Source organism: Chelonoidis abingdonii, chromosome 10, assembly GCF_003597395.2.
Source record: "Chelonoidis abingdonii isolate Lonesome George chromosome 10, CheloAbing_2.0, whole genome shotgun sequence".
NCBI lineage: Eukaryota > Metazoa > Chordata > Testudines > Testudinidae > Chelonoidis > Chelonoidis abingdonii.
In genome coordinates, this window is record NC_133778.1 from 67,355,044 (window position 1) to 67,378,943 (window position 23,900).

Sequence of the window (23,900 nt, forward strand, 5' to 3'; positions counted from 1 at the left end):
AGATAAAGAAACAGGCAATCCTGTAGTCATAAGTGTACATAGATAGGATCCCAGCTCCTGAGTGACAGCCAGGCGGTTGGCAGTCTGGTATAAGTGTCCCAGTGAAGGTTCTGATGTAATTGAGCAAGGGGAAGAGGTGGGGTAGACCCTGGGTTGCAATTAAGCAAAGAGGATATATTCCTGAACACATTTTGCATAACGGAACAGCTCCAGATTCTCTCAGCTACCATTCTTCTGCCAGTCTGACCATGGAGACCTCTCTGGGTGGGTGGCTTACTCAGCAGGTGTTTTCACTGTAGACTGGTGTCTCACATCCTCCACAAGCTCGGGAAAGGGAATAATAAAGTGATTCTCTCAAGGGTACGTCTACACTGCACGATTATTTCGAATTAGCTTAAACCAATATTACAAAACAGATCTAATAAAATCGGTTTAGCGCGTCCACAGTGGGATCACGAAATCGATTGTTTGCGTCCATGGTCCAAAGCTACCATCGATTTCAGGAGCGGTGCACTGTGGGTAGCTGCTTCCTCAGCTATCCCATAGTTCCACTTCCGAGTTGAAGACAGTTGCCTGATGAGGCAGAAAACATTGCCCCGGGTGCTCTGGGTACGCCTTCACCCTCCCCTTTGTGAAGGCAGCAGACAATCCTTGGCGCCTTTTTCCCGGAGTGCATTGAGCAAACGCATAGCAAGCAACTTCATGGCCCTGAGATCCACCAAACGGTATCTGACCGTTGTCAACACCTCGCGTACTCTCTGCCAGCGCATTAGTCACAGAGGGTGGACATTTAACAGCTATCAAGGAATTAATTTATTTTACTTCTCTTTCACGTCTGGGGCGGGGTTGTGGGGAAGGACTGACGAGCTTTTCGTGAACCACGCAAGACCACCGTGTATTAAGCTCAGACTTGAGGGCGCTCAGCAAGACATGCAAATAGTTTTAGAGACTGCTGTGGAGACTGTAGCTGTAGTCCTCATTACCCCCTCCCCTCATGAGCATCGTTTGAGTCTCTGCTTCCCGTTACGGTTGTCACGCACGCTGTGTATCCTGGAGTTATTTTTTCACGCATGTGGCTTTCCTGTCTTTAACGGAGCTCTGATAAAACGATTTGGCTCACCATACAGCGATAATCTAGTAATCTCCCTTTAGTTCAATGAGGACTACTTTTTGATTTTGAACTGCATCGCCCCCGTGCTGGATCAGAGCTGGACACGTGAAAGCAGGAAATGTCATTCTAAAGGGTTCGGGTTTTCCTGTTTACTTGCACTCGCATCGAGTCGGATTGTCGGACCAGAGCGTCAGTGTCAGCTGTGGGGATAGCCTCTAGGAGGCAATAATGCGATTTCCGTCCACACGAACCCTAATCCGAGTTATCACTTTCGAATTTAGCGCTACTCCTCTCGTCTGGGAGGAGTTCCGAAATCGATTTAAGGAGCCGTTTAACTCGATATTAATGACGACATCGTGTGAACGGGTACAGAGTTAAATCGGTATATCGGCCATTAAACCGATTTAAAGTCGCAGTGTAGACCTGGCCTCAGAGCCCCAAGATGGCTCAGGAAATACTGGTTTGCTGTCCCAAACCAGCCAGCATTAAATTGATTCTTGTGTCTGACTATAAGGAACAGCTGCTCCTCCCAAACGAAGGGATCCGGCCCTGCCCTTTTGAAGCATCATAAAGGAACCTGAAAACAGGGCCAAACCTGTATAAGAGACAGTGTCAGGTGAAACATAAGCAAAAGAGGAGGAAACTACCCTTCCCCTGCCAGGGTCCTCGTATCAGTTAGACAAGCAGGGTAATTCAACGTAACTACAGTCTCTTAGAACTTGGTTCTGACCCTCCTTCATGGGTCTTCCCCGTAGATGTTCCAAATCAAAGAAAAGGTGGAAGTCACATGCCCATAGGTTTCAAAGGAGAACCAGCACTTCAACCTGCCTCCTCCACTGGGGAGAAGACCAGGCTTATTCCTCCCCTTCCTGCGGCTTATTTCCCAGGATGCCATCTCCCAGCCCGGAACTACTTTCCCCAGCAAGCCTGCTCCCTGGGATCCCAGAGAGGGGCCAGCTGGGAACTGCCCTGGGCCAGCCTTGTCCTCACCAGTGAGAGCAGATGGGGTGGGAGATCCTGCTCATGGAACAATGGTCTCTCTCCTAAAAGCAGAGGCAGCAGCACAGTTTTCTTCCCTGAACCCCCAAACTCCCTCCCCCAAAACCACTGCCTTTCTTTCCCTGGTGCCTACCCCCTGGGTAAGTTTAAGAGACAAAACCTGGCATGTGGGGTAGTGCTGGTCTAGGAGCATTTCCAACAAGTCTCAAAGGGCTGGCATACTCGGTTATGGCAACTTCCAGCCTTAAGAGACCACCAAGAAATAGCCACACCATCAAGAACGCACTGAGTGCAGTTTTTCTGTGTCTTTACTAGACACACCCCACCCCCGTTAAGCAACCCAGGTTTGATCTTGACTTGAGGGATCGCTGAAGACAAGTTTTGCTGTCTCTGAGCTCTCCACAGATGATAATGACAGGACTAGGGCTTGCATGTAACTTGACTGCAAACACAGTCTGCATGCATGAAAGTGGAAAAGATTTGCCCTCTGTTGTCTCAGGAAAGAGTGCATCCTTGCATCACACCCATTATCTACAGACTGCAGGGTATTTTTAGATCCCTCTGAGAGGCTTCTTCCATTCAGGTAGTCAGCCTGGTACCCCATGCCTCCATTTAGCTGCTATTTCTGCTTTTTGCAGAGGAAAAGCTCAGAAAGGGGTGAGTCACCATTAGATAGTTATTAATGTGATAGGAGCAGCAAAGAAACCAAGACCACAGAAGAAAATGATAGCAGCCACAGGGACTTAAGTATAGTATTCAAGGCTCTTGCAAAATATCCATCTGAGCCTCTTAAGAACTGTGAGATGAGAATAGTCATGAAAATAGCCTTCTTATTAGCCATTACATCAGCCAGATGAGTTAGAGTATTACAGGCATTAACATTAGATCCACCATTCTTCAGTTTGGAGACTCTACTGAGCCTCAATCATCGTTTACCTCCTTACCAAAACTCATTCTGCTGCATTAACCAGAAGATTAAACTCCGGACACTTGTGCCCCAAATCCTCAGATTCCAACTTTATGAAACTTTTATTACAAAAGAGATCCTGGGGAGGCATTTTGTTATTATATCAGTACGCCGGCTGCCCGCGGCAAATCCAGCAGACGGTCGCTTTCATTACAGTGGAGCAGCAAAGAAAACTGTGTAAACATCTCCTTTGTCATAAAGGAATAAAAGTGAGACCTTTGCCTTTCCCATGTCTGTGCAGGCTATCAGGGGAATCAGTTTCCTGAGCAGAATTTGGCAGAGCAGAGATTCAGGATGTGTGGTACAGCCTGTTAGTAACCTTGCTTAAAAAAAAAAAAGCCCTCTAAAATCATAGACAGGAGTTTATTTGTCTTCCATTATTCCAGTTTTGCTTAGTCACCCACCTTTATTACAGGCAGGGCTAGTAGGGCTGCTTACTCAAGTTGCCTGTCAATTCCCATTATGAGACCCTGTTTTCAGTTGCTTAAAAAACTTTGCCAAACTTGAACTCTTTGGGCTGAAATTTCCTATGCCAGGTGTCTACTTAGGGGTGAATAACTCTGGAAAAATTTAGCCGAAACAGTTCAGCCACTTCCAAGAACAAAGCTAGGGAAAAATGTATTTTGCCCCTGTTAAAAAAATCTGGCAACCTTTCTTTGAGATGCTGGACTGAATGAGGCAGGGGTCCTGTGGGAAAAAAATGGTATGTGATCTTATAATCAAAGATTGTATCATAATGCACATGCACAAAGGGTGCAATGAAAGTTGCACGGGCTATTCTGATATTTCCTAACTTCACCTCCCTGCCTTGCACTGTTTGGCAACTGATGTTTTGTGGTGAGGGGGAAAAGGGCTAAATTACTTCTTCCCATTACAAGTGTTGCTTTCCCCCTCTTGGTTGCTTCTTCATGTTTTGAGCTTCTTGCATACCAGTCATGTTATTGCCCTGCTACCTGAATGGAAGTGAAAGGACTCCTGGAATGTACAGCAGAGTTCAGGATCAAGCAGCTTTGTATAAAAGGCCCTTTTCTTAGCTAAATCTATTCCAGTTTCAACAGGTACATGGCACCTGCTGTGTTTGCCTGAGGAAGCCTCTTTAGGTATGGGAAAGAAATGACATGACTTCTTTTCACTTGTAACAAAAGCGCTGTAGGTAAGGAGTGAATATTTTCGTCTGGTAATGAAAACAGTGAAAGCTAATTTCATGAGTGTAAATGTTAAGATCCAAATGCTTCTTTCCAGATCTGACTTTTTTATAGTAAATACCCGGGAAGCTAACACTGGAAGTTGATGTTTTGCAATGTGAATTAGTAGGGGCAAAAAAGGTCCTAATTCTGCAATCAAGTCCATGAGGGTCCAGGGGTCTGTCCACAACTATCTGATCACAGGATCAGGGCATTAGATTGGAAGAGATCATGTCTTCCTTTGTGTTTGTTCAGCACGTAGCACTTGGGCTAGCCCCGAATGTGGGGGGAGAGGGGGCTCAAGCTGGCCCCGTGTGGTGTCCCATTTTCCCTCTGGGAAAATATGGTCACCCTAATAATGGACCTATGATCCTGACCAGGGCTTCTAGGAATTGATATAGTGCAAATGATCTGATAGCTGAGAGGGACCATCTTGGTGCACTTCTATAGAGATTGCTTTTTACTTTTGTTGTTCTACTTCAAGCAATGTGCTTATTAGCAGATCTGCATAATGAAGCATTTTATCTAAAATGATCCCTAGAAATAGAGTCTGACTCAGCATGAATGAGGATTTGTAGCTATGTGTATTTGATTCAGTCCATGGGTAAGGGGCACCTGTGGTTGGGGCTCTGTGTACTTTTAAATGTCCAGTTGAAAATGCCCTCCCCTTATCTCCTTCAGTAAAATGGGTGGAAGAGACAAATACAGGCATTTTAGCCAAGACATTACAGGTAACCCTTGAAACAAAAGGCTGAATTGAAGATAATTATGTAAAAGCAATAGTAAGAGACAGGACTTCGAAAAGTAAAGTTGATTTTCTTAGGCCATATTGTATCATTGTGTTGAAACAGCACTTACAGAGATCAGTGCAACATTCTTTGGTGACACAATTTGGCTCATTGTCATGTAGAATGACACTGAACTTACTATTAAAGCGACATGTTTTAAAACTAAGATCTTTCACTTTATTTTTACAAGCACCTGCACCAAGACAAGCTTGTGTTGATTTCCCCTCGCCCTCCCCCCACAAAAAAAAACACTGCAGGGGATTGTAATCTAAACATTGCATCACACTGCCAGTGCATAGGAACTTCAGTTATCCTAATTAAAATCTACAGACAAAAATGAAACTGACTAGCCTATTTTCGTTATCCAAGATGGGTGGAAAAAGGCTGGTCTTTTGGTTAACAAACTCAGTTTGGAATTGAGACCTGGATTCCTTTCCTGACTCTACCACAGATTCCTTGCATGACCTTAGTCAAGTCATTTTATCTCTGTGCTTTCGCCTATCAAGTGGGGATAACATTACTTAGTTTCTCTCACTCTTTGCTGTCTGATTCATTTGGACTGTAAGGTCTTTGCATCAGGGAGTGTCACCTCCTATGTGTTTGTGAAATGCCTAGCCCAGTGGGGCCACCAGTCTCTGTTATCACGGGCACAAATAAAAACTGAAATGCAATAAGAACACAGCAGAAAGGGACAGACAGATCAGATTTTCCAAAGTTATTCATACTAAACATTCTAAAGAGCTATGAATAGCCTAGCTAGAGGAGGAGTTGAGTTGGCTTTTGGTAACAAAAGAGTGGGAACAGCTTCACAGTTTAGGTTGCCACAACAAGCCTGATTTTTAATCCCTCCCCCGCCCTTGTAACTTCCTCAATAAGAAACTGATCTTCCTGAAATTTCACACGTCATATCTCACCCCAAGGTAGCATTGTTTTCTGGCAAGTGTGGTGACAATTGACAAAGGAGTTTTAAAGTTAGTGTTCTCGACATGTATCTGTTTCCCTTTTCAAGCAGATCTTGGCTTTCTCTGGCTCTGGATATCTGCATGGTGAGGCTAGCCTAGAAACCGCCTGTTTGTTTTGTCTGTGCTGACCTTGGGTTCCCATTTGGAGGACAGAGTTAGTGGAGTGGTTTAAAAAAGGTGCAAGCTGTTCATGCCTGTATAAAAAACAGCATTGACGCTGTCAGTATAATAAAGGTTTGTGAAACAGCAACGGACTTGCTGCTGACTTGCAGGCCAAGATGAGGGGCATGGATTGCTCGGGGTGGTGGTGGAGAAGAGTAAGTGATACTGGGTATTTACCTAGCGTAGGATTCCGGGAGTGGTGTATGGAGAGGGGGACGGGGCATAGAACAGGGGGGCTGTGGGCAGGCAGGATGCTAGAGGAAGTGGGGGCAGGATGCTGGTAGGACACGGAGGAGTATGCAGGGGATCCCAAGGGCCAAGCGGAGTATGGAGAGAGGGGAGAGAGCATGGGGTAGATTGGACACAGGTGCAGTGGACCAGAAGAGGAATGAAGGGGGGTGCAGGAGAATAAAGCAGTGATGGCTAGTGATGTATAGGGGAGAAAGGGGAGTCATTGAGCAGAGGTGGATTGTACAGGGGTTGATGGGGCAATAGAAGAGAGGGCATGGAAGGAGGTGCAGGATACTGGGAAGCCCAGGAGAACATGCAGAAGGGATGACGGAAGGAGAGCATGGGTGGAGGTATACAGGGGAATGAAGGGTGTGTGTTCAGGGGAGAGATGAAAGTTATAATAATCCCAATTGCTATTCAAGGAATCTGTTCCCAGCCATGTAGTTTGTCTGAGATTTAGAACCTCTCAGAGAAATCTGCTTACCAGGAGATCTAAGAGAGATTTCCTCCCGTCCCGCCAGTATTTAAACATAAACTATTGTTAGATGTGCTATTAAGGTAGGGTGGGATCCATGAAGGGACTTAGATGTTGCAGTGCTGAGTGTCATGGCACCTAAACTTGTAGATACGTACAAAATAGAGGGAACAACACTGCAATCCACAAAGCTGAGCTAGGCACCTAGGCTCCTAGACAATGGATGGGGGGAGAGAAGTGCCTTAGAATGTGATCCACAAAAACCTGTGCATTTGGTGCAGAGCTGCCTAAACTCGCCAATGGAAGATGCTGACCATTCCAGGTCAGTGCTCTAGCTAGTGGGCTATGAGTTTAAGGTGGGTTCCTCCTCCCTATGTTGAATGGGACCTGACAGGGCCCTGCACCTGACTTAGGTGGCCGAGCATCTGTCTTATCATAGCTCATGAATTGCTCTAGGGTAGTGGGCTCCAGCCTTTTAAAGCACAAGATCACTTTTTGAATTTAAGTGCAACCCAGAGCTATCCCATCCCTTCCCCCAAGGCCCCATCCTGCTCACTCCATCCCACGCCACCCCCACGTCGCTCACTCTCCCCCACCCTCACTCTCTTTCACTGGGCTGGGGTTGAGGGCTGGGGTGCAGGAGGGAGTTTGAGGGGCTGGCTCTGAGAGGGGGCTCTGGGCTGGGTTGCAGGAGGAAGTTTGGGATGCAGGAGAGGGTATGGGGTACTGGCTTTGGGAGTGGGCTCAGGGCTGCGGCAGGGGGTTGGGGTGCAGGAGAGGGTCAGGGATGCGGGCTCCTACTCAGTCAGCGGGGCTAAGGCAGGTTCCCTGCCTGCCCCAGCCCAGCGTGGCTCCCAGAAGTGGCCAGCAGCACATCCCTGCAGTCCCTGGAGGGGAGGGGCACATGGCTCCGCACACTGCCCCTCCTTGCAGGTACTGCCCCCACAGCTTCCACTGACCGCAGTTCCCCGTTCCCAGCCAATAGGAATTGCAGGGGCGGTACTTGCAGGCAGGAGCAGGGCACGGAGACTCCCTGCCCCCTCCCTCTGTAGGGGCCGCAGGAATATGCTGCTGGCTGCTTCTGGGAGCAACATGAGGCCAGGGCAGACAGGGAGCCTGCCTTAGCCCTGCTGCGCTGCTGGAGTTTTGGCAGACGGAGACTGTGATTGACTGGCAGAGGCTCCATGATTGACAAGTCGATCGCGATCTACCGGTTGGTGACCACTGCTCTCGGGCTTAGGCAGGAGATAGGTGTCTGGATGCCTAGCTGGAGGCAGCAATGTGCATGCCCACAGGCAGAAATCTAGACACCTAGGGAATGTTTACTCTGGAAAAACTTAGGCGCCAAGTGAGTTTAGGCACCTAAAGGGATCAGTGAAAGTTTTGTGGATCACAGTGGAGCCAAAACTGGGAGCTGGGCACCTAAATCTGAGGCTAAGGTGCCTAAGCATCAGGTTTAGGTGCCTAAATCCTTTCATGGATCCCAACCATAGCACCTAGCAGCCCCAATTGTGGACATGGCAAGGACCTCATTGTGTAAGGTGCTGTACAAACACAGAACAAAAAGATGATCCTGGCCCCAAACAGCTCACAATATAAGACTGAAATAGCGGGGCCCAACCCCACACTTAATTTTAGAAAATATCTTTGTTTTTAAAATATTCTGCTCGGTCTTATTTTCAAATGCTGTTTAATTCTGTGATGCTTTTATTTTTCTCTTCCTTTTGAACCCAAGTAGCAGGAGACAGAGATGCTGTTTATCCCAGAACATTGCAAATGTCCCTGTTTGTTTTGAACGGCAGTTGCAAGACAGAAATGTCACACTACAAAAAGATTATCTTCCAGCACAGTTCACAATCCCTTTGGGAGCTCTCGGAATGCTTTTGAGGTGGCTTTAGACCTATGATGAAATGAGTCCCTAGGTAACAACCATTCTGTCACCCTGAATGTTAATTTCCATTCATTTGCTTAAGAGCCAGAGAAGTGTGTCTTTGTTGTAGAGTAACATTTTGTACATACATTTTATTAGGAAAAGGGGATGGTTTGGGGACTAAGGCAGCAGACTTGGCACTGACTTGGGTTCTACTTGTGGCACTGCTGTCATACTGGGTAGCCTTGGGCAAGTCATTTAGCCTCTTGGGGCTCAGCCTCCCCATTGGTGATAAAACCCAGTGAATGCCGGGAGGCGACAATTATTAGCGTTTGTAAAGCTTAGCGGGTTGCTTGGACGGAAGGTGCTGTAGATGTGCCAAATAATGAGACCTAGGTGGTGTAAAGGCCTTCCTATGTGGGGATTTTGTGTGTGTGTGTGTGTGTGTGTGTGAGAGAGAGAGAGAGTGAGTGAGTGAGGGGGGTACATTTGTATTGCTTATGCAAGGTCTGGAGCTAAAAACACTTGACTGAAATTGGAACAGGCAAGTGCCGCGTAAGCTGCATCACACGCCTCTGCCCGGGCACTTTCATTGTGACCCAAGATGCCCCATCTAGAGTCCAGTTCTAAATCTGAATAACCAGGCTGAGTTGTTTGATGCTCTTTCAAAGTCTCCAAATATGGATTGGGAGGATACCACCAGTCTGGTGTCCACTTATATACAACAAGTCTGCTGTCTGTCTTATGTAGATTATAACATCGCATTCTCAGCTGCCTGTAAGGGAAATGCTGAGTCCCTGCCCTCTGTGGGGTAGGGGGCCCTCCCAGAGCACAGCCCCTCCAGGCACAGCCTTACAGGCACTCACCCTCAGTCCCCTCCTTGCACTGCAATTACATGATCACAGCCCACTATGTAAAGTCAAGCTCCCCTTGCTGGGATTCAGTTTATTCTGCCTTTAGGAACTGCAGCCTGCTTGTCCAGCTTCGCCCTCAATCCTGGCTCCTCCTCCAGATATCTGTGAGCCAGGGAGCTCTGCCAGTCCTTCTGACTCTCTTTGTTTTCTCCTCCTGTCCAGATTCCCAGGCTCACACCCCCAGCTTCCCTCTGGCTAAAGAATCTCACAGCCCTCGAGCCCAGGCTGCATAGCCAGGCACACTCCAAACCACCTGCCCTTTCTCTCCCTTAGTCATGGGAGGCAAGTTTGTAGAAATTTTGGTGGTGCCCAGAACCCGCCGCCTCAAACTCCGCCTCCACCTGCCTAAGGCTCTGGGTGGAGTTTCAGGGGGGAGGTCTGGGGTGTAGGTCCTGGGCTGGGGATTAGGGTGCAGGAGGGGTGCAGGCTTTGGAAAGGAGTTTGGGTGCTGGGTGCAGGCTCTGGGCTGGGGCAGGGGGTGGGTGTGCAGGAGGGGGTGAGGGCTGCAGGCTTTGGGACGGAGTTTGGGTGCAGGCTCTGGGATGGTGGTGGGGGTGGTGTAGGAAGGGGTGAGGGTTGCAGGTTCTGGGAGGGAGTTTGGGTGCTGGGTGCAGGCTCTGGGCTGGGGCGGGGGTGGGTGTGCAGGAAGGGGTGTAGGGGTGCAGGCTTTGGTGAGATTTGGTGGCAGACGCGCTGGGTATAGAAGTAGAGTGTGCACGCTGGGCAGAGATCAGGCTGCAGGGGAATGAGGCTTGGGTTGCGATGAGAGGGTTTCATGATGCGGGGGGTCAGAGGGGGCAGAGGCTCAGGTGCAGAGGAAGAGGTTCGGGCTGAGGATGAGGGTTCGCGCAGGGATAGGCTGGCTGGGATGAGGGTTCATGATGCGAGAGCTAGGGCTCTGGCTGGGAATGAGGAATTAGGGTCGGGAAGAGGATCTGGCTGGGAGGATTAGAGTGCAGGGGTCGGAGAGTCGGCTGGGGATAGAGTTAGTGGAGGTAGGGGGATTAGGGGTCAGGGATGAGGGCTCTGGCTGGCATGAATTAGGTGCAGGGATGACGTCTGGCTGGGCAGAGATTAGGGTGCAGGGGGAGGGCTCTGCTGGGAATGAGGATTGGGTGAGGGGATGAGGGCGCGGCTGGGATAGAGATTGGTGCAGGGGATGAGGCTCTGCTGAGGATGCGAGATCGGTGCAGGGGGATAGGCTCTGGCTGGGATTGAGGATATCGGTGCAGGGGATGAGCTCTGGCGTGGGGTAAAGGATGAGGGTCAGGGGTGATAGGCTCTGGCTGGATAGATTAGGCAGGGGGATGAGGGCTTGGCTGGATGAGGATGGTGAGAGGATGAGGCGGGATGAGAATCAGGGTGAAAAGGTGATGGGCTTGCTGAGGGAATGAGGGTGTGGGCGTTGGAGAGGCTCTAGTATGCAGAAGAGCAGTATAAGGGCATGCTGTGCCATTAGCGTGCAGCGCTAGACCCTGGCAGAGAGCAGTTTGCGGACCCTTCTCTGCAGCAGAGCAGCAGGGCGGCGGAGGGACGACAGGGAGGGTGGACGGCGGAGCGGGACCCGCTCCAGGCAGGGATGCGGCGGGGCGGGGCAGTGTGTGGAGACCCGCGGGGGCCGGGGCCGGGACCCGATCCAGGCAGGGCCAGGGGAGAGACCCAGCTCCAAATATTGCTGGAGCGGGGCACCCGGCCCTGAATAGTCCTGGAGCCCGGGCACCTCGAGCCCATATAACCTGCCGCCTGTGCCCTCAGTCAGCGAACAGCTGGGTTTTTATCCTGTGCAGGAAGTAGCTCACTGATTACACCTGGCCCTCCAGTCACCAGCTTGTCTACTACTCCCTTAAACACTAGGTTCTTAAAGAGGCCATGCCCTGGACCAGGTCTGGCTGGCCCCAAACCTCCTTGCTCCGGCAATGGTCCAGACCACCCTGTTATGGTGTGGTAGGCCCACACACAACACAGGGGTCAAGGCTGCTGTGGTTTTATAGCCCGGAGAGTAGGTTTGGGGCAAGGGTAGAGGCAGGCAGAGGACAGCATTGGGGAGTGGTCATGGATCTTTGACTGCACATGTCTAGAGGCTGTCACAATGGAGTCATATTGCTACTTTGCTCCTTTAACTCATACCTACTTGGTCTGGCTCTCTATCCTCCACTAGCAATGGCTGGTCCACGTATAGATGGATGGATGAGCCTGTTACAGCTTTGCCAAGTAGAGGTGGGTCTCTGAGCTCACACAATAGCAGTTCTGCTTTTACATCCGGAGGTTCTGGGTTCGATCCCTGCTGCCAATGAGCCCTGCAGGGGCACAGCATTATACAAACAGTTTGCAGCTTCAGGGGATTCCTTCCTCCCTGAGTTTGCAAGGGCTGTGTGTGTGGCATGTAGCATTCGCCACACTACTGCGGGTTTGTTTCTATCATACGTAGACTGAGACAGGGAGATACGGTTTTGAAAATGCTGTTTATAGTGAACTTGTCCTTTATGCTTTTGCCTAAAGGGATGCCAGGAGGAGACATGGCAAAACCACTCCTAGGTCGCCGGAATATGGAGAGCAATCCAGATCTTGCCCCGCCTGCTGGCCGAACCATAGGGATCCTGGGAAGTGGAGACTTTGCACGCTCATTGGCTACACGTCTGGTGTACTCGGGTTTCCAGGTGGTGGTCGGAAGCCGCAATCCAAAACGCTGTGCAGGCCTCTTTCCTTCAGCAGCTGAAGTAACTGCCCAGGTGGATGCTGCAAAGAAGACAGATGTTATTTTTGTGGCAGTTTTCAGGGAACATTACTCCACGCTCTGTGACCTGACGGATGTGCTGGCTGGCAAAATACTGGTAGATGTCAGCAACAACACTGAAATTAACCATCACAAAGAATCAAATGCCGAGTACTTGGCTTCTCTTTTCCCAGCCTGCACTGTCGTCAAAGGATTTAATGTGATATCCGCATGGACCTTACAGTCAGGTCCCAGAGATGGGAATAAGCAGGTATTGTTTTCTTTTATTAAGGGCCAAATCCTACAGACCTTACTCAGGCAAAACTCACCTGGACTTCAGGATTTGGGATCTGACTGTGTGTGTTAAGTGCATTACTGAGAAAAGTGAGATCTAATGGATGGAACACAGGATGGGGCGGGGACAACAACCAGAAATTGCTAAGATTTAATCCTAGCACTAGTGTGGAAACTGTCTGTGGCCTGGGACAAATTCATTTTATTTCTCTTCACAGAAGTAAGCTGTGTGGAGCTGTTAATTTTGTAAGGTAGTGAGCAGCTGCTAAAAGCACCATGTGGCTAAGTAGCATTGCTATTTTAATGTGAGATGTCAATTTTTTTTTTTTCCCCCAATCTAGGCCAAAATGGTTCTGTCAGCCAGTTTTAGTAAGAAGGAAGATGACCAAAAGTACTTGAAGTTTCCTAACGTCCTTATCTCCTTGGTGCCTTCTCTATCAGAGGAGGGTAAAAGTGCTTTCTTGGCTCACAGTGCTGGGGCAAGATTTAATTAGCTTTGTAAAGCGCTTTGTGATCTTAGGAGAGAACAGTCCATATAAGTGCAACACATTATTTATGTATGTATTTACATAGACTTAAACACACATCTAAATTAATTCCTTTCCTGGGCTTCCTACACCCTCGGCATCCATTAAAAATACAATATGAAATGGCTACATTGCTGTTAGGGGTCCAGGCCCTTGATAATCCATATTCCTTCCCAAGTGTCTGTTTCCTTCACTTCATGCCTCTGTTTGCCCGTTAATGTATCGTTTGGTTAATTGCAGGTCTTGATTTGCTGTGATAATCAAGAAGCCAAGCGTACAGTCACTGAAATTGCTCAGGTCATGGGGTTCACCCCTGTGGACATGGGCTCCTTGTCTTCAGCCTGCGAGATCGAGAACATTCCCCTGCGCCTCCTCCCAGCTTGGAAAATCCCTGTCTTTTTGGGCCTGGGTCTCTTTCTCTGTTTCTACACCTACAATTTCATCAGACAAGTTTTACACCCTTACATCTGGGAACAGAAAAACAAGTTCTACAAGATCCCAGTGGAGGTGGTCAATAGCACGCTGCCCTGCGTAGCCTACGTCATGCTCTCTCTCGTTTATCTTCCCGGGGTCCTGGCCGCCTCCTTCCAGCTGCACTATGGCACAAAGTACAGACGTTTTCCAGACTGGCTAGACCAGTGGCTGCAGCACAGAAAGCAGATTGGCCTTCTGAGTTTCTTTTGTGCAGCCTTGCATGCCGTGTACAGCCTCTGCTTGCCCATGCGCCGATCCCATCGGTATCAGTTAATTAACGCAGCCGTCAAGCAGGTAATACCTTCATCGCCCAATCAGTGCATAGCATAATCTTATACATCTGCCCAAACCCTGTGGAGCAGATTTAGTATTTGAGCCATACGTTTAGCTTTCGATGTTTCCCACAGAGTAAACCCAGTCTCATGTGAGTTATTAGCTGTGCATACGCCCCATTCCCAAAGGTGACACTGGGTCACTGTGGAAGAACAGGTCAGGTTGGCTGGGGCTCTGCTGCTGTACTTGGAACTCTGATCAGCCATGATAAGTGCCATTTCCAGTCTCTTGTGTCAAGTTAGAGAGTCGAGTTTCCCATTGCTCCTGAGAGGAGTAAAGTCAGCCAAATCCGCCTCCTGTCTTCAGGGATTGCTGAGCCCTGTGTAAGGTTGGGGAAGTACCGGAGGCAGAGTGGGGGCAGAAATCCTAACCCGGTGGACAAGAGGGGGGGATTCCCCAAGGTTTGGAATTTTGCTCTCTCCCACTGCATGTTACTTGCAGGATTGCAGGCTTTTAATTCTGGACACACTATTTGTGCCGTTCTATGTAATTTTGAGTTCCCAAAACCTTTGTGGGGTTTTTCACTGTTTCTTTTTTAATACGTTTTCAGGTAAAGTGTAGGGGAGTGGGGGCTGGGGAGGAGGGAAATCCTGCTAGTGTTACTCTGATTCTTCTTGGAGAAGTTATTGCACTAATTCCAGTGGGCAAACTCATGCTAGAGTAAACTAACTCTACTCATTGGAAATTGCTTTATTTGGGAGGTGCCTCTGGCTGTGCCATGATCTTTGCTTTTTGGGAGGTGAGGTGCTCTCACTCTCACCTGTGCTTTTCATCTGTGCCAGTCACAAATAAATGCCAGACAGGATTTATGTGTTCACTTCCCTTACACCTCCTATTTTCTAGCAATGTCCTTGCTAAGTGAATTAAGACCATTTAACGAGATAAATGGATTGTTCTAAATGTTGACCTCTGCCATACAGTATAAATCTCATCTTGGCTTCAATTAGCTTGAACAGTTTTCCTCGTAAGTGCACTTAAAATGAATACCATTAGGAGGCCACTTTGTATTCAAGTATTCAAAGATCTGTACTTTTGCTCTTGGCTTTAAACTGACTTTTCATGTTAATTGCAGTTCTAAATGCAACTTCAGGGCTTGATCCTGAAGGTGCTGAGTACCTGAAAGTCCTCTGGAGGGTAATGGGAGTTGTGAAGACTTGACACCTCTTAACATCAGGCCGTAAATTGGGTTTAGTGGATCATGAAGGCTAACTTATCCCATTACTCCCAAATAAAGTTCCTCCAGAAGAGGCACGTTGGTAGGACAGAGTGGGGGAGCTTCCCCTGCTTGTTCTGCACCTGTTATGAGGCTAAACGACCACAAGTTTAGATATCTGCTCCTACTGCTTCAAAAACACAAAGCTAAAGGAGATTCTCTGCTCACAGTAGAGAGGTCTATGACACATGCTGTTAAGCAGTTCTGATTCCATCCACTAGAAGGCAGCGGTGCAGTTACGCTAGCCAGCTCATTATAATTATGACGAGTTGGATCACAGAAAACCCCCAGGGAACTGCCAACTGATGTGCCAAGACTACTTCTGGCCCTGCTTTCCCTGCCAGCTTCAGACTCCAGCACCCTGTCTTGTTGAGCCAGACACACCAGACTGCTCCAACACAGACCCAAGGTCTGAACCACATGCCCCAAAGTTGCAGACTTAGCTGAAAGCAGCTTACAGAAGTGTTCTTATCTTTAATACTCAAATGCCAACTCCCAGTGGAGTCCAAACCCCAAATAAATCCGTTTTACCCTGTATAAAGCGTATACAGGATAGATTCATAAATTGTTCTCCCTCTATAACACTGATAGAGAGAGATACACAACTGTTCCCCCCCCCCCCGGTATTAATACATACTCTGGGTTAATTAATAAGTAAAAAGTGATTTTATTAAATACAGAAAGTAGGATTTAAGTCGTTCCAAGTAATAGCAGACAGAACAAAGTGAATTACCAAGTAAAATAAAATAGAACACACAAGTCTAAGAAACTGAATACAGATAAAACCTCACCAGTTCCAGTAAGCTTCCTTTTACAGACTAGTCTCCTACTAATCTGGGTCCAGCAATCACTCACACCCCCAGTAGTTACTGTCCTTTGTTCCAGTTTCTTTCAGATATCCTTGGGGGTGGAGAGGCTCTCTCTTTAACCAGCTGAAGACAAAATGGAGGGGTCTCCCAGGGGTTTAAATATACTTTCTCTTGTGGGTGGAGCTCCCCTCCTCACTCCTATGCAAAGTCCAGCTCCAAGATGGAGTTTTGGAGTCACATGGGCAAACCACATGTCCATGTATGACTCAGTTTTTACTAGCCAAGCCACATTCCTGGGAAGTCTTACATGTTGATTTGCATCTTCAAATTCATTGTTGGCTTAAGTGGTTTTTGACTGGACACTTAATTTGCGCTTTTCTCAAGAAGCTAACCAAATGCTCTACTAGGCTAGTTAAAATCAAGCCAGTACCCAGCCAATATTTATAACTTTGAATACAAAAAATGATACACGCATACAAATAGGATGAATAGATTCAGCAGATCATAACCTTTACATAGACATGTTACATGGCATATGTAGCCTAAAACATATTCCAGTTATGTCACATATACAATCATAAGCATATTCCATAAAGCCTTATGGGGGGCATCGTCACAGTAAGTATCAGTCTAATTAAATAAGAATCAAACATTTATCCAAGACAACTGCTTTCAATGAATCAGTCAGTCAACTAATGATCTCTGGTACTAACCACTTCCTGTAGAAAAAGCTGCTTAATCTTCATTGTTCTACTAGGTCATGGAGAAGAAGACTGATGCCTGGATAGAGGAGGAGGTCTGGAGAATGGAGATTTATGTCTCTTTTGGAATAATGGCCCTAGGCCTGCTGTCATTACTTGCCATAACTTCACTTCCCTCCATAGCAAACTCTCTCAACTGGAGGGAATTCAGTTTCATTCAGGTAAAGTCAATATTTGCCTATTCCAGAGGTTAAAGGCAGGATTAGAGCCAAATCCTCCAACAGAGCCCGCAGCCTGTTTCCTTGTCTGCAGGAACTGAGCATGGGGGGCTGGGAAATGGAATCTTCACTGCAGCCAGCAGTACCAACGGGCAGCTGCTACAGCAGGCTGTGCACAGAAGAACTGGGGCAGAGTCTGCTGCTCCACTCACTACATGATGTTTTGGGCCAGTGGATTCCCCCCCAGTCGCATCGCACTCCTGCCTAGTGAGTGCTTTCTGTGGCCCATAGGGGATGACATGGAGTCTTGCCTGCATGGGCATCCTGCCGCCCAGCCTGGAGAAACATTTCCACTCTGCTCTGTTTGAGGCTTTGCTCTCTCGCTGGAGGATCTAGCCTTTATTTTGAAAGGCTCTGGGCTTCTTCTTGTCCTTGTGCAATCCTGTACCGTCTGTTAGTGAGCTGCATGCTGATTAACGGCAGGCTTTGTGCGCATGAGCAACTCTGCTACTCATTTAATGTCTTGTCTGAAACTTTCTCCCTTTGGTTTTTCCTTTGCCATTTTAGAGGGATTAACTCTGATTTCCTGGCAACATTCCAACAAAGGCTTTGTATGCCTAAAATTCCTCCTGCCTGTTCAGTTGGATTGCCCTTGCCTTCCTAGCCTGCACCCTTGCATGATGCTGCCTTGCACTGTTAAAAAGCTGTCATAGTAGTTAGAAATGCAAAATGCCTTTTAGCTCATTTTAGTCTCTCTCCCTGCCAGGGTAAAAACGTTCCCTCCGGTTGGCTTGTTCTCCCACAGAGATGGCTGCGTTTCAGTCACGCATAATGTGATGATCGTGCGGTGTAGAGCTTGCAAAGAGCATTGGGACACGTCAGGATGAAAGGCACTATAGAAATGCAAGCGATTATGATTGCTGCAAGCAGAGATCTGTGATTGTTAGGGCTTCTAAAAGACAGCTTGTTAAAGGCATTCAGCAGAGGTAGTGTGCTGGGGGCATAGGCTGGCAAGCCTGCAATATTAACTGAAGTCTTAACTAAGGAACTTCTGCCTAATATAATCCATCCTAATAACTATAATGACAAATGCATATAGGGCTTTATGAAAGTAAAGGGGCTTAGATATAAGTCAGGATTCCCTAATGTTAAGTGCTCCTGCAAAATGCCTAATAAACCACAAACTTGAGTCCTGCCGGTACGAAGGAGTTAACTGCAATGTCAACATTTTAAAAATAGAGGAAGGAGTTGAGATTTGAGTCCTGCGCTTGGAGAATTGTTGATGGTACATCAAAACAAACAAAAGGAAATATTTTTTCACACAACGCACAGTCAACCTGTGGAACTCCTTTCCAGAGGATGTTGTGAAGGCCAAGACTAAAACAGGGTTAAAAAAAGAATGAGATAAATTCATGGAGGATAGTCCATCAATGGCTATTAGCCAGGATGGGAAGGGATGGTGTCCCTAGCCTCTGTTTGCCAGAAGCTGGGAATAGGTGACAGAGGATGGCTCACTTGCTGATTACCTGTTCTGTTCATTCCCTCTGGGGCACCTGGCATTGGCCACTGTCAGAAGACAGGATACTGGGCTAGATGAACCTTTGGTCTGACTCAGTATGGCCATTCTTATGTTCTTATGTAATCTGTGTAATGGCACCTTGAGCCCATGGAGATGAACACACTGGAAGCACATAAAGGAATAACATAGCATTTCCATTACTAATGCTTGGCCCTCACATAGCTCTTTAACGAACACTGACTAATTGAGCCTCACAGCCACACTCTTGTGAGGCAGGCAAGCATTATCCTGATTGTACAAGTGGGTTAAGGCAGGCAACAAGGCTGTGACTGACCCAGAGCTACCCCTCGAGTCAGTGATACAGCCAGACTTTGAGGGGGAATTCCTCTTGCAGGGCTGTGTTCATTAGACCACACTGCCTCTCATCAGAACGGGAGCAGAACAGGTCAGTTCACTCTTTTGGTCTGCATTTCAGGGTTTGGGTTGTCACATAGGTGGGTCATTAACATACAGGAGTCTCTCCATTGCAAACCCCCAGTAGCTATGGGATTCCTTTTTAAATAGCCAGAAGGGTCTGGCTTTGATGGCCTCAGAAAAAAGTGCTCAGCCAGCCCAGTGATGGGCTTAGTGGAAGAACTTAAATAAAACAGAATAAGCATAAAATAATAGTCATAACGTCTACACTGCTATTTTTAGCCCTGCAGCCTGAACCCCTGTCAACTGACCCAGGCTCTGAGACTTGGTGCCTCATGTTTGTTATCGCAGTGTAGACATACCATGCACACACGGTCCTGGAAGCCAGCACAGCTGTCTCTTACTAGTGCATTTAATAAGAGCATAATACAGGCCCTTTGGCAAGCATTCTGAGTTCATTCTAACAATGTGTTAGCATTGGTATCAAACAAATAAATGACTCCCTATTCCAAAATAGCTCCTGGCTCCCCTGCATTATGATTGGCTGGCTTAGTGTATGGAAATCTCAGCTCACTCACTCAGGAGGGGGCAGACAGGGACAAGGAGAAGGGAGGCTTAGATGGGGGTGGGGTCCCAGAGGGGGCAATCAGGGGACAACGTGCAGGGGGGGTTGGATGAGTTGGGGGTTTTGTGAGGGGCAGTCAGGGGGCGGGAAGTGGGAAGGAGTGGATAGGGGGCAGGGCTACCCTCCCCCTATGGAGTGTCCTGTTTTCTGAAAGTTCAAATATGGTAACTCTACGCTTACACCTATTTCTGTAAGTGCAGGATAACAATACGACTGTAACACAAGCTACCCAGCTGATTGGAATGCAGAAAAGGCAATGAAGGTATTGAGACTTCCTGCCTGTGGACATATCTTGTTGGAGAAGCAAGTTTAAACTTTTTTGGAATGCTAATTTCTAGATTTTCAATGAGGAATGTTTGGATTATTAGTGTTTAAGCAAATTGGCAATGCATTTCCTGATAGCTGGAGAAACTAACACAACAGTAATAGATGCATTTATTATCCTTGCACACTAGCAGTGAAAGTGCACATGCAGATGTTTATTTTTTCCTGCTAAATGAATGCATGGTGGAATATAAAATATTCTTGTTCACTGTCTCTGGATGCAGTCACTATACTGTGCACTGTACAGTGCAGACACTTTATCCAAAGTGTTTAGGAGTTATAATGAACTTGAGATTTACATTGTTCTTCATATTCAAAATGCTGTACAAAATGTTTGAAAAGACTGAAAGATTTGAAAAGGTGCAAATTGAGCATCTATCAGTATCAGAGCTCTGCTCCCATCTTGGCCTCATCAGTGATGTGTTTAAAATGAAATTCCAAGTTCAGTGCTCTTTATTTGCCTGCTTTGAGGCAAATAAAATTGGCCGAGGGTCTTTTGAGAGTTCTATCCATCAGCAATTTTTAAAAATACAAATCCAGGCATTATTTTTATCCAATTCTCATCTGGATCATTTCAGGCCTCATTCAGAAGTGTGAGCACCATATATTTGTAGTGTTTGATCTCTCTACTCTGTTAAAATAAGCTTTTGGTGCTTAACTGGCCAAAAACTTGCTTGCATGTGCAACCTTAAAGTAGCAACAACATGCTTGTGCTGCTGCACAAACCTAGAGGACTTATATTTTAAATGTTCAATTTTACAGTAGTCCCTGCATATCTCAATATTTAAGATTAATGGGAACTATACATGATATAGACATTGCATTTAATTTTAACAATGGTACATGTGTGTACCTTGACTTAAATGGAGACATTTTTCATCTTCCCTTATGTTTTGTTTTCCCCAGGGTGTTTCAGTTTAAAAACTGTGACTCAATTGGCACCCAAAGCTTCCATTTTTGTCATCATGGAATGACTTCCAGATTGAAAAAGGGGTGTGTGTGGAGGTGGGTGCAGGGGTCTTTGCCTATTAACTTCTAGTCCTGCAGACACCTCCTGGAATCTGAAGGTCAGTCTGACCTGGCTTCTTTCTGGCTCATGCATCACCACAAATCAAGATTCTGCTATCAGAAGTTCTTTAACCATTTTGTTGATAATGAGAGAGCCAGAATGGAATCCAGCTCACTCCCCCATTGGTCTATTGACTCTACAGTGCTAATGGGAGTAAAAGTAGTAGATTTATCAGGAAGCAAAAGATCAATCTGAACACTGCAGCGTACAGACAAATCTAAACAAGGCACATGGGACAGATGCTACCCATGGTCATTGATGCCTCATTACTGGAAAGCTCCAGGTACTATGGATATGAGGATGGTATAAGAACCTATCTACAACAGAAGACACGTGGGAAGCAGATTGATTGAGTAAGGAGGTACTATTTTTACATAGTACTTTTTAGAGTACTTCAACATATGTTGTTTTAATGGTCTCCTACATGGGCAGTAAACCCATATGGTAACAGCATAAAAAGCTGTATTGCTAATCAAATAGTGTCTTAGCTAGAAACTGAACTGAGAAAGAGAGCAAGAATTACATGACTTCAAGATCCTATATTTTATCAGGGCTAGAAACACTGGCAAACTAGTACAAGTGTTTTCAGGATGCTTGACAGTGTCTTCATCCTGTTAGGCCAGTAACCTGTGAGACTTTCAACCTTGTGCATTCATTTAGCAGCCTCTAGGGATTAGAGTGACCACACGTCCCGATTTTATAGAGACAGTGCATATTTGGGGCTTTTTCTTATATGGTTGCCAGTTACCCCCCACCCCCGTCCCGATTTTTCACACTTGCTATCTGGTCACCCTACTAGGGATACGTCTGCACACAAAACAAACGAACATGGCAGCAAGTCTCAGAGCTGGAGTCAAATGACTCATCCTCACAGCTTTTGCACTGTGGGGCTAAAAATAGCTGTGTAGACATTAGGGCTCAGGCTGGAGCCTGGGCTCCGAGACACTCTCTGCTTGCTGGATTTCAGAGCCCAGGCTCCAGTCTGAGGCTAAATGTCTACACTGCTCTATTTAGCCCTGCAGCAAGAGCCCTGCAAGCCCCGGTCAGTTGACTTAGGCTCTAAGACTCACTGCCGCAGGTCTTTTGTTGCTGTGTAGGTGTACCCTAGAATGACTTGGTGTCTCAGCTTATGAGCATGTTTTAGCCACTTGGCAGTGCTGATCCTATACTGACACTTAAGCCAGTGGAGGGCAGTAGCACACAACACACACACATTACAGGAGGACAGAGGGCCCAATACAACTCCCATTACCATCAAAGATGCCCATTGATTGGTGTGGAAGTTGGATCAGGCTCAAACATATTATTATTATATAGATGCTCATTTGTATAACTAATGAATTAGCCCACTGTTGCATTCTAAAGAACTTCTATGCTTCTGGACTGAGTTACAGCCGTATCTAGGAATTCCTTGCCTATTAATGTTTTGGTTTGGGTCATTTAAAGGTAGGCTTTTTTTCATTTAACTGATCCACTGTGATGCTTTGTCTCCTTTTGTTCTAACTTTTGCTTCTGCTTCACTTCTACCAGCAGTTGTTTAAAAAGAAAGTGAAGGGGAAAAAAAAAAAGTAACTTCAGCCTCAAGTGCCATAAATTATGTGAAAACCCTTTTGGATTAACTCTCCAAAAGAACACCTTGCCTAATGCAGAATGTTATTGCTTCACTTGGTACATTTTTTTTCCTCCCCATTTTAAATCTTTTCTCTGAAAGATTAGTCATAAGCTGGTACTTGCTGCCACTTTTCACCCAGGGATTTTTGGCTGCCGGTGAGAGCTAACAGCAAATAAATGATGTATGAACCATGATGACTCGATTGCTGCTGTTAGGAGCACTGTCTCTTACAACTGCAATCAGGGCACATTCCGGCTAGTTATCATTCTTAATTTTCCAAATAAGATGAACCTCTCCTCATCTAGTTGGGAGGGGGGATTGTTATCACTTAGGCTTAGGAATTTGATGAGACTTTGAGTAGGAAGGAAGGATGGGTTTGGTGTGAAGGATGCTCTAGGGGTACAGTGCTGCAATGGCATTCAGCAAACCCATGTTTGAGTCCTAACTCTGCCATAGACTTCCTGTAGAACCATGGATAAGTTCCCCATCTGTAATGTGGGGATAATATTTGCCTAAATCATAAGAGTGTTGTAAGGATGAAATCCAGTAATGCCTCTAAGGTGCTCAGAATGATGTGGGTCATTTAAGTAGCTAGCTATATACCACTTATAGAGAAGTAGACTCCACCTCCCAATCCTTTTAAATGCCCAGTTAATTACACTGAGGGACAGGTACAGTTGGTCTGTTTGTCATTATTAACCAGGTTACTTTTGAGAAATCTGGTATAACTGTCGACTAACATTCACAAACCAGGAGGAAACATTTTAGAAGCAGCAATTTCCCAGCTGATTTTTGTTTCCCAAATAGGACGATTTGATCTTTACTCCACCCCATCATTCCTGCTGCCCTCCGCCCGCGCACTCCCCAATCACCCAACTTGGCTTCTGGAAGACAGTGTTTCTTGGTTATGACTAACAAGAAGCATTGATCAAGATTTTGGGGGGCTAAAGTTAAGCGCCTAAGTCAACATTTAGGCTCCTCAATAAGTGGCTCTGCAGCAGATGCTGGTTGTGCAGGCCTCTTAAAAACAAGCCATTTAATATGTGCTTCCACCATAGCATACACTTGGGATTTGTCCCAGTTGCAGCTATCAGTGGGACCTGCACAAACCCAGATGGAGACAGGGAAACCACTGCAGGCTATCATTTACACCAGCTTGTTTCTGTTTCAATTATTCACTCACCCTCTGTACGCCAGTTTCCCCACCACTAAGTGGAGGATAGCACGTATTCAGAGGTGGTGAGAGTTCGTTAATGGTTATGCTGCGCGTCGAAGATGCTTGCCTTGTCTAGAGCCCGGTCCCACTCATAGCGATGCCAATGGCCAATCCCCCACTGATTTCAGTGGGAACGAATTTTGAATCCTTAGCTATTATGCCCTGCAGACAGGGAA

At 46.8% G+C, this 23,900-nt stretch overlaps 1 protein-coding gene across 8 annotated transcripts in view; it reads left to right on the plus strand.

The window, feature by feature from the left end:
• The window catches only part of STEAP3 (STEAP3 metalloreductase), a 44,895-nt gene that overhangs the window by 8,365 nt on the left and 12,630 nt on the right, over positions 1 to 23,900 (plus strand). For 6 of the 8 annotated variants that reach the window (XM_075070271.1, XM_075070272.1, XM_032794031.2 and 3 more), the window contains 3 exons: positions 12,163 to 12,647; positions 13,438 to 13,965; positions 16,784 to 16,948. In XM_075070271.1, the coding sequence (XP_074926372.1) occupies positions 12,165 to 12,647; positions 13,438 to 13,965; positions 16,784 to 16,948 (1,176 nt within the window). In that variant the 5' untranslated portion in view covers positions 12,163 to 12,164. Of the gene's footprint in view, positions 1 to 7,956; positions 8,863 to 12,091; positions 12,648 to 13,437; positions 13,966 to 16,783; positions 16,949 to 23,900 lie in introns of those variants that run through there. The other 2 variants (XM_075070273.1, XM_075070269.1) reach the window with 2 other exon arrangements.